This window comes from Mytilus trossulus, chromosome 1, assembly GCF_036588685.1.
Source record: "Mytilus trossulus isolate FHL-02 chromosome 1, PNRI_Mtr1.1.1.hap1, whole genome shotgun sequence".
In the NCBI taxonomy this organism is placed as follows: domain Eukaryota; kingdom Metazoa; phylum Mollusca; class Bivalvia; order Mytilida; family Mytilidae; genus Mytilus; species Mytilus trossulus.
This window is the reverse complement of record NC_086373.1, coordinates 9,706,709-9,725,252: the sequence shown is the minus strand read 5'-3', so window position 1 is coordinate 9,725,252 and position 18,544 is coordinate 9,706,709. Positions and strand designations below refer to the sequence as shown.

The window sequence follows — 18,544 nt, the reverse complement described above, 5'->3', positions numbered from 1 at the left end:
ATGAAATGATGAACATTAAAATTGAGATTATTTCAGTAGTATTCAGTATTGTGGCCACTGCTGAGTGATATTTCAGACGGTCATTATGAGGAAAGAAAAAAGTCTTGGCAAGAACAAAATTGATTTCAATAACTAACAAAAATAATTTTGAAAAGGCATGGTTTTACTAGATGATAGATTCATGCTCCTAGGAGCTTTATTTTCAATAAAGGTGGTTTATGTAAACGATATATTTATGATTTCAGTTCATCTGACTACAAAGGTCCACTTTTAACAGATTGTCATGGTAGACAGTACAAGTTCTCGGTCAGTATTATAGATCTGGACTATAAACCATTCAACAAAGTACAAAAGTGGCATGATCTAGAGCGAGAAATGTTAAAGGCTTACAGAGAAAAAGAACAATTACACCGGTGTGGGCAACCTAGTTCTTCAGTATGATGAAAGCTTCACAAGCATTAGATAGCAATTGGTTTTGCGTGGTTGTTAGTGTGGAACCTTTATTTATTCTACAAAGCCTTTTACTGGTTGTATGCATTTTTACATTGTGTTCCCAATAGATTATTTTGTTCATTGTTAGCCTAATGATTTGTATTGTTCTTGTTTTCTATGTAATTATGTAACAACATATAATGTTGGATTGTAGACTGTGTGTTATGAATCTTATAAAGAACATTGATTGCTTTACTTTATTTAACATTCATTTTTTTAACACCCATAATGAAATAGATAACCTTTCAATTAAAGGGTTTTCTTTTCATTTTTGTAACACAAAGACAAGTTTTAGTTATCGAATCATGCTTTGCATATAGCAATGGGCTTCCTAATGCATTAGTATCTGGTTTCCATGAGAATGGCAACAAGTTTATTAAAGGGATGTAATTTCCCACCAGATTGGCTTTTAGTGTAATTTATAACATTTTTACAAGGTGAAACTGGTTATAATATGAATTATGTTAAGAGTTATTGTGATATATTTTTATCAATATTTAAAATGTAGAATGTTTTCTTCCTATTTGAAATCCTATTGATTGTTGTTATTGTTGATATGTGATACTTGTACATTTTACTTTTTAATCTGAGCTTTTCTTGTGCAAACTATCTTTTATACTATTCTGCTATAAATTGGTGCTACTTGTGACTATTCTGTTGTAAGATAATCTCTTGTTGTCTAGGGTAATGTTTATATTGCTCAAAATTCTGTCAGCAGAAGAACGCTTTAATTATAAGGAAATCTTGTAATGAACCGGCCTGTTATTTATAACAGAGAATTGGTTATCTGAATCAGTAGTATTTTCTGTATTAGTGCTGATAACTGATGATAATGATAATTATTAAGTTTGTTACTTAGAATTTAAAAAGGGTATAAATAATGAAATCAAATCCGCTATCAATACTCCCATTTTATATTTAAGAAAACAGGGTCATTATTCTAGAAAATTATTTTTGTTGTTTAGATATTGCATATAGTTTCTTTAAATCTTATAGAACCATTACCAACATTCATGCTATTTCACTTTCTTCAGTTTTAAAACACTTATCCATTAGCCCCATTGCTTTCTATGTTAAGTTCTACAATTTGACTGCTTTGTTCAAATAAGTTCACATAAAATGGCAGTCATTTCATGTCAAAACTATACCTTATCCTGACTTGTGCTGAAATATTCAACATACATTTGATTGCATCTTAGAGGGTACTGGTTCCTGAAAGTTAGATACTACAAAAACAGGTATTTCTGATCTGAACAACAGGGCAAATGTGCCCTCCTATTATAATTATTTATTCTTTTTTATTATTCAAAAGAATCTTTCAACAAGGGTTCTACAGTGATCCCAAGTCCCTAAGCTTTCATTTGATACCAAAACTACTCAAATATTTCACCTTTTGACAAAGATACAGCTATGCGTAGTAACTATTTTGTTTAAAATATGTACTACTTTCTTGTATGTTCTTTCCGATTGGGCCTGAATTATTGGTTTTATACTTTTATGCAGTAAACTTATTTATTCTATATAAAGCATGCTGAAATGATGTGTTGAATATAGATTTTTTGTGTAGGAAATTTCCAAACATAGTTAATATGCCTTCATTGCCTTGCCCTCATTAAGTATTTTGAAGGACCTAAGACTCAATAATGATTTATTTATTAAGTTGTATATTTATACTGTTTTATGTGTGAATCAGAAGTCATTGTCACTAGTTAGATATTAGTACCTTGTTTTTTTGTTAAAAGTATACAAGTTCTACAAGTTCTAGTCATTTGAGATACATAATGTCTGTTGATGTATAAATCATTAAATGATAATCTAAAAGAATGTCATAAAAAGCATTGCTTTATATATTACATGCACTATGTATGCTTTGGTGTTATGTTTTAGTTATTATTTTTTTAACTGGTTTTAATTTTATTTCTTCATCGAATGAATATGATCAGTTACCTTAAACAACATATTTTCCATTTAATTTAATTTTAGATATAAAGATGAATTTTTCAAACTTTTATCGCATATGGATATACTATGTACAAAATTGAATTAAATTGTGGGGAATTCGGCTAGAAAGGGCTAAAATTATAAAAAATAACTGCATCAAAAGTTTGTCAAATAACATGGTCATCACCAAGGTAACATTATTGTTGAGAATATTAACCAGAAAGCATGTATTATTTTTTTTCTCGACTTTTACATGGGTTGATGTAATATTTACTCCTATTTTGGTACTTTAATATGAATGGATATGTATTAACAATTTTAAAACTATAGTAATAAAACTTAAATGCAAAAACACAAATTTAAATGCAATAAATGCTATGAAGTACTGATAACCATTACATAGTGGTATTAATAGTAAATTAAAATGACTAATACAGAGTTTAAAATAATTACATATCTTACTGCAAAGTAGACTTTTGCAGTCTGGCATTTTAAGGCAAAGGCATTTTATAGTTTTATAAAAATTAATGATATTAAAGGTTAAATTTTATTTTGACCTTTTCTTCTCAGGTGTTTTATTTTTCATTCAGACTTTACTTTATACCAAATTTAACTCTAAAAATTTACAGCACTCGACAAAAATGAAAAACGGTTCAATTCTAATGATTTCTATAATGTCAAATTTTGTTTTACATGTATTTGCCTACTAATGTCTTCAAACTTTCTGTATTTTAGAAAGTTACAAAAACAAAACCACTGTCAAAATAACCTTTATTTGAACCATTAATTTATTTAAATATGAGCAACAGCTTTATCAAAAAAAAAATAGTTGTCTAAAAAAATGTCTTATACAAAGTAGATATAAGAGTAAAGGTGTTACCAACATGCTGTGTTGTATAATCCATCCTTTTTTTTATCATAGGTTAATAACATTTGTTACAATAGAAAATAGGGATAAAATTGTGTTTGGCCAAATAGTATTAGCCTCAAAAATAAGGCAAGACGTAAATAAACAGTGCACTCATATTATCTCTCTTACGGGTTTGTTTAATAACCATGACTATCCATGAACCTATCTCATGGTTCTTTGATCACCTTTACATGTGTTCTTTCCTTCAATCTTTATCATAGATTTCCTTTTGTGTTCTGTTTTATAAATTAAGAAATCATTACTGTGGCATTTACTGTTATATGTAGAATATCAAATTCTCATGAAAGACAAAATTTGAAAATATTTGTTTTAGATAAATGCAAATTTCATAAGTTGAAATTAATTAAAGTTATTTATGCAAGTTGTTTGATATGTAAATATTTACATAGATTTCAATATAGACTTTGACATACTTTATGCAAATGTTGCATTCAAATGCATCCAATAGAAATCAGGAAGACATAGATCAAGTTTTACCCACCTGAGATTTATTGTAATGTATTCTATAATATCTGTATGATTCTGTATACAATGCTCCGGTGTGTCAAATTAATTCTGTGTCTTTAGCAGTAATATATATCCCTTCTGTCAACAAGACAAGTATCTCTCTTGTTTTGATGTCACCATTATGTGTTATCTAAATGCTAAGTATTTTCTATACTATATTATCTATACATGAATTTGTTTTAAATTTTTAAAAGTGCTGATTATAGAGTTTGACCTTAATATATATTCTCCGATCTATAATACCAAATGTCACATAATACTATGGTGCAGTTTACCTACATATGTGCTAAATAAAAAATTTGCAACCTTTTACAATTTCTTTTTTGTATTTTAAACAAAGGAAAATATTCCGTATATCATCAAATAAATGTAGTAAAAGATGTTGATCATTCCTTAACTACCTAAACATCCTTTAGTCTTTGTGTTGTGAAGAATCTGATTGTTCCTAATGTCATGGGATGTACTCTTTGTGTTCGGTAGAAACTGATAGGACCAAATTTCATGTCCTGTAGTCTGTGTGTTGTGGAGAAGTTAATAGGACCTTATCTTATATCCTGTAGTCTTCGTGTTGTGGTGAATCTGATAGGACAAAATTTCATGTCCTGTAGTCTTTGTGTTGTGGAGAAGTTAATAGGACCTTATCTTATATCCTGTAGTCTTTGTGTTGTGGTGAATCTGATAGGACCAAATTTCATGTCCTGTAGTCTGTCTCTAGTGGAGAAGCTAATAGGACCTTATCTCATATCCTGTAGTCTTTGTGTTGTGGTGAATCTGATAGGACAAAATTTCATGTCCTGTAGTCTTTGTGTTGTGGAGAAGTTAATAGGACCTTATCTTATATCCTGTAGTCTTTGTGTTGTGGTGAATCTGATAGGACCAAATTTCATGTCCTGTAGTCTTTGTGTTGTGGAGAAGTTAATAGGACCTTATCTCATATCCTGTAGTCTTTGTGTTGTGGTGAATCTGATAGGACCAAATTTCATGTCCTGTAGTCTTTGTGTTGTGGAGAAGTTAATAGGACCTTATCTTATATCCTGTAGTCTTTGTGTTGTGGTGAATCTGATAGGACCAAATTTCATGTCCTGTAGTCTTTGTGTTGTGGAGAAGTTAATAGGACCTTATCTCATATCCTGTAGTCTTTGTGTTGTGGTGAATCTGATAGGACCAAATTTCATGTCCTGTAGTCTGTGTGTTGTGGAGAAGTTAATAGGACCTTATCTCATATCCTGTAGTCTTTGTGTTGTGGTGAATCTGATAGGACCAAATTTCATGTCCTGTAGTCTGTGTGTTGTGGAGAAGTTAATATGACCTTATCTCATGTCCTGTAGTCTGTCTGTTGTGGAGAAGTTAATAGATCATAATCTCATGTCCTGCAGTCTTTGTGTTGTGAAGAAACTGATAGAACCAAATCTCATGTCCTGCAGTCTTTGTGTTGTGGAGAAGTTAATATGACCTTATCTCATGTCCTGTAGTCTGTCTGTTGTGGAGAAGTTAATAGATCATAATCTCATGTCCTGCAGTCTTTGTGTTGTGAAGAAACTGATAGGACCAAATCTCATGTCCTGCAGTCTTTGTGTTGTAGAGAAGTTAATATGACCTTATCTCATGTCCTGTAGTCTGTCTGTTGTGGAGAAGTTAATAGATCATAATTTCATGTCCTGCAGTCTTTGTGTTGTGAAGAAACTGATAGGACCAAATCTCATGTCCTGCAGTCTTTGTGTTGTGGAGAAGTTAATATGACCTTATCTCATGTCCTGTAGTCTGTCTGTTGTGGAGAAGTTAATAGATCATAATCTCATGTCCTGCAGTCTTTGTGTTGTGAAGAAACTGATAGGACCAAATTTCATGTCCTGCAGTCTTTGTGTTGTGGAGAAACTGATAGGACCAAATCTCATGTCCTGCAGTCTTTGTGTTGTGGAGAAGCTAATAGGACCTAATCTCATGTCCTGCAGTCTTTGTGTTATGGAGAATCTGATAGGACCAAATCTCATGTCCTGCAGTCTTTGTGTTGTGAAGAAACTGATAGGACCAAATCTCATGTCCTGCAGTCTTTGTGTTGTGGAGAAGCTAATAGGACCTAATCTCATGTCCTGCAGTCTTTGTGTTATGGAGAATCTGATAGGACCAAATCTCATGTCCTGCAGTCTTTGTGTTGTGGAGAAACTAAAAGGGCCAAATTTCATGTCCTGCAGTCTTTGTGTTATGGAGAAACTGATAGTTCCTAATCTCATGTCCTGCAGTCTGTGTGTTGTGGAGAAACGGATATGTCATAATCTCATGTTCTGCAGTCTGTGTCTAGTGGATAATCTGATAGGACCAAATCTCATGTCCTGCAGTCTTTGTGTTATGGAGAATCTGATAGGACCAAATCTCATGTCCTGCAGTCTTTGTGTTGTGAAGAAGCTTATATAACCTAATCTCATGTCCTGCAGTCTTTGTGTTATGGAGAAACTGATAGGTCCTAATCTCATGTCCTGCAGTCTTTGTGTTGTGGAGAGGCTGATTGGTTCTTATCTCATGTCCTGCAGTCTGTGTGTTGTGGAAGGCTGATATGTCATAATCTCATGTCCTGCAGTCTTTGTGTTGTGGAGAAACTGATAGGTCCTAATCTCATGTTCTGCAGTCTTTGTGTTGTGGAGAAACTGATAGGTCATAATCTGATGTCCGGCAGTCTTTGTGTTGTGGAGAATCTGATAGGTCCGAATCTCATGTCCTGTAGTCTTTGTGTTGTGGAGAATCTGATAGGTCCGAATCTCATTTCCTGCAGTCTTTGTGTTGTGGAAAGATTAAAAGGACCAAATATCATGTCCTGCAGTCTTTGTGTTGTGGAAAAACTAAAAGGACCAAAGATCATGTCCTGCAGTCTTTGTGTTGTGGAGAAACTGAAAGGACCTTATCTCATGTCATGTAGTCTTTGTGTTGTGGAGTATTTGATCGGTCATAATCTCATGTCCTGAAGTCTTTTTGTTGTGGAGAAACGGATATGTCATAATATCATGTCCTGCAGTCTGTGTCTTGTGGATAATCTGATAGGTCCTAATCTCATATCCTGCAGTCTGTGTGTTGTGGAGAAACAAATATGTCGTAATCTCATGTCCTGCGGTCTTTGTGTTGTGGATAATCTGATAGGTCATTATCTGATGTCCGGCAGTCTTTGTGTTTTGGAGAATCTGATAGGTCCTAATCTCATGTCCTGCAGTCTGTGTATTTTAGATAAACTGATATGTCATAATCTCATGTTCTGCAGTCTGTGTGTTGTGGAGAATCTGATAGGTCATTATCTCATGTCCTGCAGTCTTTGTGTTGTGGAGAAACTGATAGGTTCTAATCTTATGTCATACAGTCTTTGTGTAGTTGAGAATCTGATAGGTCCGAATCTCATGTCCTGCAACCTTTGTGTTGTGGAGAAACTAAAAGGGCCAAATTTCATGTCCTGTAGTCTTTGTGTTGTGGAGAAACTAAATGGACCAAATCTCATGTCCTGCAGTCTTTGTGTTGTGGAGAAACTGATATGTTCTAATCTCATGTCCTGCAGTCTTTGTGTTGTTGAGAAACTGATATGTTCTAATCTCATGTCCTGCAGTCTGTGTTGTTGGAAGGTTAATAGGACTAAATATCATATCATGTAGTCTTTGTGTTGTGGGAAGGTTAATAGGACTAAATCTCATATCCTGTAGTCTTTGTGTTGTGGAGAGGCTGATAGATCATAATCTCATGTCCTGCAGTCTTTGTGTTGTTGAGAATCTGATAGGTCGTTATCTCATGTCCTACAGTAATTGTGTTGTGGAGAATCTGGAAGGGCCTAATCTCATGTCCTGCAGACTTTGTGTTGTCAAGAAACTAAAAAGACCAAATCTCATGTCCTGCAGTCTTTGTGTTGTGGAGAAACTGACAGGTCATTATCTCATATCCTGCAGTCTTTGTGTTGTGGAGAATCTGATAGGACCTTATCTCGTGTCCTGCAGTCTGTATGGTGTGGAGAAACTAATTTGTCAAAATCTCATGTCCTGCAGTCTGTGTCTTGCGGATAATCTGATAGGACCTAATCTCATGTCCTGCAGTCTTTGTGTTGTGGAGAAACTGATATGTCCTAATCTCATGTCCTGCAGTCTGTGTGTTGTGCAGAATCTGATAGGTCCAAATCTCATGTCCTGCAGTCTGTGTGTTGTGGCGAAACTGATATGTCATAATCTCATGTCCTGCAGTCTTTGTGCTGTTGAGAATCTGATAGGTCCTATTCTCATGTCCTGCAGACTTTGTGTTGTGAAGAAACTAAGTAGACCAAATCTCATTCCTGCAGTCTTTGTGATGTGGAGAATCTGATAGGTCATAATCTGATGTCTTGCAGTCTTTGTGTTGTGGTGAAACTGATAGGTCATAATCTCATATCCTGCAGTCTTTGTGTTGTGGAGAATCTGATAGGACCTGATAGCGTGTCCTGCAGTCTGTGTGTTGTGGAAGGCTGATATGTTATAATCTCATGTCCTGCAGTCTGTGTGTTGTGGAGAAACGGATAGGTCATAATATTATGTCCTGCAGTCTGTGTCTTGTGGATAATCTGATAGGCCCTAATCTCATGTCCTCAGTCTTTGTGTTGTGGAGAAACTGATAGGTCCTAATCTCATGTTCTGCCGGACATCAGATAGGACCAAATTTCATGTCCTGTAGTCTTTGTGTTGTGGAGAAACTAAATGGACCAATTCTCATGTCCTGCAGTTTTTGCGTTGTGGAGAAGCTAATTGGACAAAATATCATGTCAGTGGGAAGGTTAATAGGACTTAATCTCATATCCTGTAGTCTTTGTGTTGTGGAGAAACTGATAGGTCATTATCTCATGTCCTGCAGTCTGTGTGTTGTTGAGAAACTGTTTTTTCATAATCTCATGTTCTGCAGTCTTTGTGTTGTGGAGAATCTGATATGTCATTATCTGATGTTCGGCAGTCTTTGTGTTGTGGAGAATCTGATAGGTCCGAATCTCATGTCCTGCGGTCTTTGTGTTGTGGAGAAACTAAATGGACCAAATCTCATGTCCTGCAGTCTTTGTGTTGTGGAGAAACTGATATGTTCTAATCTCATGTCCTGCATTCTGTGTTTTGGAAAGGTTAATAGGACTAAATCTCATATCATGTAGTCTTTGTGTTGTGGAGAGGCTGATAGGTACTAATCTCATATCCTGCAGTTTTTGTGTTGTGGAGAGGCTGATAGGTCATAATCTCATGTCCTGCAGTCTTTGTGTTGTGGAGAATCTAATAGGACCTAATCTCGTGTCCTGCAGTCTGTGTGTTGTGGAGTAACTGATAGGCCCTAATCTCATGTCCTGCAGTCTTTGTGTTGTGGAGAAACTGATAGGACGTAATCTCATGTCCTGCAGTCTTTGTGTTGTGGGGAATCTGATAGGTCATAATCTTATGTCCTGCAGTCTTTGTGTTGTGGAGAATCTGATAGGTCCGAATCTCATGTCCTGCGGTCTTTGTGTTGTGGAGAAACTAAAAGGTCAAAATCTCATGTCCTGCAGTCTGTGTCTTGTGGATAATCTGATAGGACCTAATCTCATGTCCTGCAGTCTTTGTGTTGTGGAGAAACTGATAGGACCTTATCTCATGTCCTGCAGTCTTTGTGTTGTGGGGAATCTGATATGTCATAATCTTATGTCCTGCAGTCTTTGTGTTTTTGATAATCTGATAGGTCCGAATCTCATGTCCTGCGGTCTTTGTGTTGTGGAGAAACTAAAAGGTCAAAATCTCATGTCCTGCAGTCTGTGTCTTGTGGATAATCTGATAGGACATAATCTCATGTCCTGCAGTCTGTTTGTTCTGCAGAATCTGATAGGTCTAAAATATCATGTCCTACAGTCTTTGTGCTGTGGGGAAGCTGATAGGTACAAATCTCATGTCCTGCAGTCTGTGTGTTGTTGAGAAACTGATATGTCATAATCTCATATCCTGCAGTCTTTGTGTTGTGGAGAATCTGATAGGTCCGAATCTCATGTCCTGCAGTCTTTGTGTTGTGGAGAAGCTGATAGGTCATAATCTCATGTTCTGCAGTCTTTGTGTTGTTGAGAAACTGATATGTCATAATCTCATGTTCTGCAGTCTTTATGTTGTGGATAATCTGATAGGTCATAATCTGATGTCCGGCAGTCTTTGTGTTGTGGAGAAACTGATAGGTCATAATCTCATGTCCGGCAGTCTTTGTGTTGTGGAGAATCTGATAGGTCATAATCTTATGTCCTACAGTCTTTGTGTTGTGGAGAATCTGATAGGTCCGAATCTCATGTCCTGCGGTCTTTGTGTTGTGGAGAAACTAAAAGGACCAAATTTCATGTCCTGTAGTCTTAGTGTTGTGGAGAAACTAAAAGGACCAAATATCATGTCCTGCAGTCTTTGTGTTGTGGAAAAACTGAAATGTTCTAATCTCATGATAATCTCAAAAGTCTTTGTGTTGTGTAAGGCTGATAGGTCCGAATCTCATGTCCTGCAGTCTGTGTGTTGTGCAGAATATGATAGGTCCTTATCTCATGTCCTGCAGTCTGTGTGTTGTGGAGAAACTGATATGTCATAATCTCATGTCCTGCAGTCTTTGTGTTGTGGAGAATCTGATAGGTCATAATCTGATGTCCGGCAGTCTTTATGTTGTGGCGAAACTGATATGTCATTATCTCATGTCCGGCAGTCTGTGTGTTGTGGAGAAACTGATAGGTCATAATCTCATGTCCGGCAGTCTTTGTGTTGCGGAGAATCTGATAGGTCCTAATCTCATGTCCTACAGTCTTTGTGTTGTGGAGAATCTGATAGGTCCGAATCTCATGTTCTGCAGTCTTTGTGTTGTGGAGAAACTAAAAGGACCAAATATCATGTCCTGCAGTCTTTGTGTTGTGGAGAAACTGAAAGGACCTTATCTCATTTCATGTAGTCTTTGTGTTGTGGAGTTTTGATCGGTCATAATCTCATGTCCTGAAGTCTTTGTGTTGTGGAGAAACGGATATGTCATAATATCATGTCCTGCAGTCTATGTCTTGTGGATAATCTGATAGGTCCTAATCTCATATCCTGCAGTCTGTGTGTTGTGGAGAAACAAATATGTCGTTATCTCATGTCCTGCGGTCTTTGTGTTTTGGAGAATCTGATAGGTCCTAATCTCATGTCCTGCAGTCTGTGTATTTTAGATAAACTGATATGTCATAATCTCATGTTCTGCAGTTTTTGTGTTGTGGAGAATCTGATAGGTCATTATCTGATGTCCGGCAGTTTTTGTGTTGTGGAGAAACTGATATGTCATAATCTCATGTTCTGCAGTCTGTGTGTTGTGGAGAATTTGATAGGTCATTATCTCATGTCCTGCAGTCTTTGTGTTGTGGAGAAACTGATAGGTTCTAATCTTATGTCCTACAATCTTTGTGTAGATGAGAATCTGATAGGTCCGAATCTCATGTCCTGCAACCTTTGTGTTGTGGAGAAACTAAAAGGGCCAAATTTCATGTCCTGTAATCTTTGTGTTGTGGAGAAACTAAATGGACCAAATCTCATGTCCTGCAGTCTTTGTTTTATGGAGAAACTTATAGGACCAAATATCATGTCCTGCAGTCTTTGTGTTGTGGAGAATCTGATATGTCTGTCCTAATCTCATGTCCTGCAGTTTGTGTGTTGTGGAGAATCTGATAGGTCCGAATCTCATGTCCTGCAGTCTTTGTGTTGTGGAGAGACTAAAAGGACCAAATATCATGTCCTGCAGTCTTTGTGTTGTGGAAAAACTGAAATGTTCTAATCTCATGTCCTTCAGTCTTTGTGTTGTGGAGAATTTGATCGGTCATAATCTCATGTGCTGCAGTCTTTGTGTTGTGGAGAAACGGATATGTCATAATCTCATGTCCTGCAGTCTTTGTTTTATGAAGAAACTTATAGGACCAAATATCATGTCCTGCAGTCTTTGTGTTGTGGAGAATCTGATATGTCTGTCCTAATCTCATGTCCTGCAGTTTGTGTGTTGTGGAGAATCTGATAGGAACTTATCTCATGTCCTGCTGTCTGTGTGTTGTGGGGAATCTGATAGGTCTTATCGTATGTCCTGCAGACTTTGTATTGTGGAGAAACTAAAAGGACCAAATGTCATGTCCTGCAGTCTTTGTGTTGTGGGGAAACTAAAAAGACCAAATCTCATGTCCTGCGGTCTTTGTGTTGTGGATAATCTGATAGGTCATTATCTGATGTCCGGCAGTCTTTGTGTTTTGGAGAATCTGATAGGTCCTAATCTCATGTCCTGCAGTCTGTGTATTTTAGATAAACTGATATGTCATAATCTCATGTTCTGCAGTTTTTGTGTTGTGGAGAATCTGATAGGTCATTATCTGATGTCCGGCAGTTTTTGTGTTGTGGAGAAACTGATATGTCATAATCTCATGTTCTACAGTCTGTGTGTTGTGGAGAATTTGATAGGTCATTATCTCATGTCCTGCAGTCTTTGTGTTGTGAAGAAACTGATAGAACCAAATCTCATGTCCTGCAGTCTTTGTGTTGTGGAGAAGTTAATATGACCTTATCTCATGTCCTGTAGTCTGTCTGTTGTGGAGAAGTTAATAGATCATAATTTCATGTCCTGCAGTCTTTGTGTTGTGAAGAAACTGATAGGACCAAATCTCATGTCCTGCAGTCTTTGTGTTGTGGAGAAGTTAATATGACCTTATCTCATGTCCTGTAGTCTGTCTGTTGTGGAGAAGTTAATAGATCATAATCTCATGTCCTGCAGTCTTTGTGTTGTGGAGAAACTGATAGGACCAAATCTCATGTCCTGCAGTCTTTGTGTTGTGGAGAAGTTAATATGACCTAATCTCATGTCCTGCAGTCTTTGTGTTATGGAGAATCTGATAGGACCAAATCTCATGTCCTGCAGTCTTTGTGTTGTGAAGAAACTGATAGGACCAAATCTCATGTCCTGCAGTCTTTGTGTTGTGGAGAAGCTAATAGGACCTAATCTCATGTCCTGCAGTCTTTGTGTTATGGAGAATCTGATAGGACCAAATCTCATGTCCTGCAGTCTTTGTGTTGTGGAGAAACTAAAAGGGCCAAATTTCATGTCCTGCAGTCTTTGTGTTATGGAGAAACTGATAGTTCCTAATCTCATGTCCTGCAGTCTGTGTGTTGTGGAGAAACGGATATGTCATAATCTCATGTTCTGCAGTCTGTGTCTAGTGGATAATCTGATAGGACCAAATCTCATGTCCTGCAGTCTTTGTGTTATGGAGAATCTGATAGGACCAAATCTCATGTCCTGCAGTCTTTGTGTTGTGAAGAAGCTTTTATAACCTAATCTCATGTCCTGCAGTCTTTGTGTTATGGAGAAACTGATAGGTCCTAATCTCATGTCCTGCAGTCTTTGTGTTGTGGAGAGGCTGATTGGTTCTTATCTCATGTCCTGCAGTCTGTGTGTTGTGGAAGGCTGATATGTCATAATCTCATGTCCTGCAGTCTTTGTGTTGTGGAGAAACTGATAGGTTCTTATCTCATGTTCTGCAGTCTTTGTGTTGTGGAGAAACTGATAGGTCATAATCTGATGTCCGGCAGTCTTTGTGTTGTGGAGAATCTGATAGGTCCGAATCTCATGTCCTGTAGTCTTTGTGTTGTGGAGAATCTGATAGGTCCGAATCTCATTTCCTGCAGTCTTTGTGTTGTGGAAAGATTAAAAGGACCAAAGATCATGTCCTGCAGTCTTTGTGTTGTGGAAAAACTAAAAGGACCAAATATCATGTCCTGCAGTCTTTGTGTTGTGGAGAAACTGAAAGGACCTTATCTCATGTCATGTAGTCTTTGAGTTGTGGAGTATTTGATCGGTCATAATCTCATGTCCTGAAGTCTTTTTGTTGTGGAGAAACGGATATGTCATAATATCATGTCCTGCAGTCTGTGTCTTGTGGATAATCTGATAGGTCCTAATCTCATATCCTGCAGTCTGTGTGTTGTGGAGAAACAAATATGTCGTAATCTCATGTCCTGCGGTCTTTGTGTTGTGGATAATCTGATAGGTCATTATCTGATGTCCGGCAGTCTTTGTGTTTTGGAGAATCTGATAGGTCCTAATCTCATGTCCTGCAGTCTGTGTATTTTAGATAAACTGATATGTCATAATCTCATGTTCTGCAGTTTTTGTGTTGTGGAGAATCTGATAGGTCATTATCTGATGTCCGGCAGTTTTTTTGTTGTGGAGAAACTGATATGTCATAATCTCATGTTCTGCAGTCTGTGTGTTGTGGAGAATTTGATAGGTCATTATCTCATGTCCTGCAGTCTTTGTGTTGTGGAGAAACTGATAGGTTCTAATCTTATGTCCTACAGTCTTTGTGTAGATGAGAATCTGATAGGTCCGAATCTCATGTCCTGCAACCTTTGTGTTGTGGAGAAACTAAAAGGGCCAAATTTCATGTCCTGTAATCTTTGTGTTGTGGAGAAACTAAATGGACCAAATCTCATGTCCTGCAGTCTTTGTTTTATGGAGAAACTTATAGGACCAAATATCATGTCCTGCAGTCTTTGTGTTGTGGAGAATCTGATATGTCTGTCCTAATCTCATGTCCTGCAGTTTGTGTGTTGTGGAGAATCTGATAGGTCCGAATCTCATGTCCTGCAGTCTTTGTGTTGTGGAGAGACTAAAAGGACCAAATATCATGTCCTGCAGTCTTTGTGTTGTGGAAAAACTGAAAGGACCTTATCTCATGTCATGTAGTCTTTGTGTTGTGGAGTATTTGATCGGTCATAATCTCATGTCCTGAAGTCTTTTTGTTGTGGAGAAACGGATATGTCATAATATCATGTCCTGCAGTCTGTGTCTTGTGGATAATCTGATAGGTCCTAATCTCATATCCTGCAGTCTGTGTGTTGTGGAGAAACAAATATGTCGTAATCTCATGTCCTGCGGTCTTTGTGTTGTGGATAATCTGATAGGTCATTATCTGATGTCCGGCAGTCTTTGTGTTTTGGAGAATCTGATAGGTCCTAATCTCATGTCCTGCAGTCTGTGTATTTTAGATAAACTGATATGTCATAATCTCATGTTCTGCAGTTTTTGTGTTGTGGAGAATGTGATAGGTCATTATCTGATGTCCGGCAGTCTTTGTGTTGTGGAGAAACTGATATGTCATAATCTCATGTTCTGCAGTCTGTGTGTTGTGGAGAATCTGATAGGTCATTATCTCATGTCCTGCAGTCTTTGTGTTGTGGAGAAACTGATAGGTTCTAATCTTATGTCCTACAGTCTTTGTGTAGTTGAGAATCTGATAGGTCCGAATCTCATGTCCTGCAACCTTTGTGTTGTGGAGAAACTAAAAGGGCCAAATTTCATGTCCTGTAGTCTTTGTGTTGTGGAGAAACTAAATGGACCAAATCTCATGTCCTGCAGTCTTTGTGTTGTGGAGAAACTGATATGTTCTAATCTCATGTCCTGCAGTCTTTGTGTTGTTGAGAAACTGATATGTTCTAATCTCATGTCCTGCAGTCTGTGTTGTTGGAAGGTTAATAGGACTAAATATCATATCATATAGTCTTTGTGTTGTGGGAAGGTTAATAGGACTAAATCTCATATCCTGTAGTCTTTGTGTTGTGGAGAGGCTGATAGATCATAATCTCATGTCCTGCAGTCTTTGTGTTGTTTAGAATCTGATAGGTCGTTATCTCATGTCCTACAGTAATTGTGTTGTGGAGAATCTGGAAGGGCCTAATCTCATGTCCTGCAGACTTTGTGTTGTCAAGAAACTAAAAAGACCAAATCTCATGTCCTGCAGTCTTTGTGTTGTGGAGAAACTGATAGGTCATTATCTCATATCCTGCAGTCTTTGTGTTTTGGAGAATCTGATAGGACCTTATCTCGTGTCCTGCAGGCTGTATGGTGTGGAGAAACTTATTTGTCAAAATCTCATGTCCTGCAGTCTGTGTCTTGCGGATAATCTGATAGGACCTAATCTCATGTCCTGCAGTCTTTGTGTTGTGGAGAAACTGATATGTCCTAATCTCATGTCCTGCAGTCTGTGTGTTGTGCAGAATCTGATAGGTCCAAATCTCATGTCCTGCAGTCTGTGTGTTGTGGCGAAACTGATATGTCATAATCTCATGTCCTGCAGTCTTTGTGCTGTTGAGAATCTGATAGGTCCTATTCTCATGTCCTGCAGACTTTGTGTTGTGAAGAAACTAAGTAGACCAAATCTCATTCCTGCAGTCTTTGTGATGTGGAGAATCTGATAGGTCATAATCTGATGTCTTGCAGTCTTTGTGTTGTGGTGAAACTGATAGGTCATAATCTCATATCCTGCAGTCTTTGTGTTGTGGAGAATCTGATAGGACCTGATAGCGTGTCCTGCAGTCTGTGTGTTGTGGAAGGCTGATATGTTATAATCTCATGTCCTGCAGTCTGTGTGTTGTGGAGAAACGGATAGGTCATAATATCATGTCCTGCAGTCTGTGTCTTGTGGATAATCTGATAGGCCCTAATCTCATGTCCTCAGTCTTTGTGTTGTGGAGAAACTGATAGGTCCTAATCTCATGTTCTGCCGGACATCAGATAGGACCAAATTTCATGTCCTGTAGTCTTTGTGTTGTGGAGAAACTAAATGGACCAATTCTCATGTCCTGCAGTTTTTGTGTTGTGGAGAAGCTAATTGGACAAAATATCATGTCAGTGGGAAGGTTAATAGGACTTAATCTCATATCCTGTAGTCTTTGTGTTGTGGAGAAACTGATAGGTCATTATCTCATGTCCTGCAGTCTGTGTGTTGTTGAGAAACTGTTTTTTCATAATCTCATGTTCTGCAGTCTTTGTGTTGTGGAGAATCTGATATGTCATTATCTGATGTTCGGCAGTCTTTGTGTTGTGGAGAATCTGATAGGTCCGAATCTCATGTCCTGCGGTCTTTGTGTTGTGGAGAAACTAAATGGACCAAATCTCATGTCCTGCAGTCTTTGTGTTGTGGAGAAACTGATATGTTCTAATCTCATGTCCTGCATTCTGTGTTTTGGAAAGGTTAATAGGACTAAATCTCATATCATGTAGTCTTTGTGTTGTGGAGAGGCTGATAGGTAATAATCTCATATCCTGCAGTTTTTGTGTTGTGGAGAGGCTGATAGGTCATAATCTCATGTCCTGCAGTCTTTGTGTTGTGGAGAATCTAATAGGACCTAATCTCGTGTCCTGCAGTCTGTGTGTTTTGGAGTAACTGATAGGCCCTAATCTCATGTCCTGCAGTCTTTGTGTTGTGGAGAAACTGATAGGACGTAATCTCATGTCCTGCAGTCTTTGTGTTGTGGGGAATCTGATAGGTCATAATCTTATGTCCTGCAGTCTTTGTGTTGTGGAGAATCTGATAGGTCCGAATCTCATGTCCTGCGGTCTTTGTGTTGTGGAGAAACTAAAAGGTCAAAATCTCATGTCCTGCAGTCTGTGTCTTGTGGATAATCTGATAGGACCTAATCTCATGTCCTGCAGTCTTTGTGTTGTGGAGAAACTGATAGGACCTTATCTCATGTCCTGCAGTCTTTGTGTTGTGGGGAATCTGATATGTCATAATCTTATGTCCTGCAGTCTTTGTGTTTTTGATAATCTGATAGGTCCGAATCTCATGTCCTGCGGTCTTTGTGTTGTGGAGAAACTAAAAGGTCAAAATCTCATGTCCTGCAGTCTGTGTCTTGTGGATAATCTGATAGGACATAATCTCATGTCCTGCAGTCTGTTTGTTCTGCAGAATCTGATAGGTCTAAAATATCATGTCCTACAGTCTTTGTGCTGTGGGAAAGCTGATAGGTACAAATCTCATGTCCTGCAGTCTGTGTGTTGTTGAGAAACTGATATGTCATAATCTCATATCCTGCAGTCTTTGTGTTGTGTAGAATCTGATAGGTCCGAATCTCATGTCCTGCAGTCTTTGTGTTGTGGAGAAGCTGATAGGTCATAATCTCATGTTCTGCAGTCTTTGTGTTGTTGAGAAACTGATATGTCATAATCTCATGTTCTGCAGTCTTTATGTTGTGGATAATCTGATAGGTCATAATCTGATGTCCGGCAGTCTTTGTGTTGTGGAGAAACTGATAGGTCATAATCTCATGTCCGGCAGTCTTTGTGTTGTGGAGAATCTGATAGGTCATAATCTTATGTCCTACAGTCTTTGTGTTGTGGAGAATCTGATAGGTCCGAATCTCATGTCCTGCGGTCTTTGTGTTGTGGAGAAACTAAAAGGACCAAATTTCATGTCCTGTAGTCTTTGTGTTGTGGAGAAACTAAAAGGACCAAATATCATGTCCTGCAGTCTTTGTGTTGTGGAAAAACTGAAATGTTCTAATCTCATGATAATCTCAAAAGTCTTTGTGTTGTGTAAGGCTGATAGGTCCGAATCTCATGTCCTGCAGTCTGTGTGTTGTGCAGAATATGATAGGTCCTTATATCATGTCCTGCAGTCTGTGTGTTGTGGAGAAACTGATATGTCATAATCTCATGTCCTGCAGTCTTTGTGTTGTGGAGAATCTGATAGGTCATAATCTGATGTCCGGCAGTCTTTATGTTGTGGCGAAACTGATATGTCATTATCTCATGTCCGGCAGTCTGTGTGTTGTGGAGAAACTGATAGGTCATAATCTCATGTCCGGCAGTCTTTGTGTTGCGGAGAATCTGATAGGTCCTAATCTCATGTCCTACAGTCTTTGT

General features: G+C 37.8%; 1 protein-coding gene across 1 annotated transcript in view; it reads left to right on the top strand.

The window, feature by feature from the left end:
* Window positions 1-4,186, top strand: part of LOC134714706 (inositol-pentakisphosphate 2-kinase-like) — a 56,756-nt gene extending 52,570 nt beyond the window's left edge. The window contains exon 14 of the mRNA XM_063576212.1: window positions 246-4,186. Coding sequence (XP_063432282.1) covers window positions 246-441 — 196 coding nt within the window. The 3' untranslated portion in view covers window positions 442-4,186. The remainder of the gene's footprint in view (window positions 1-245) is intronic.
* Window positions 4,187-18,544: the final 14,358 nt, after the last annotated feature.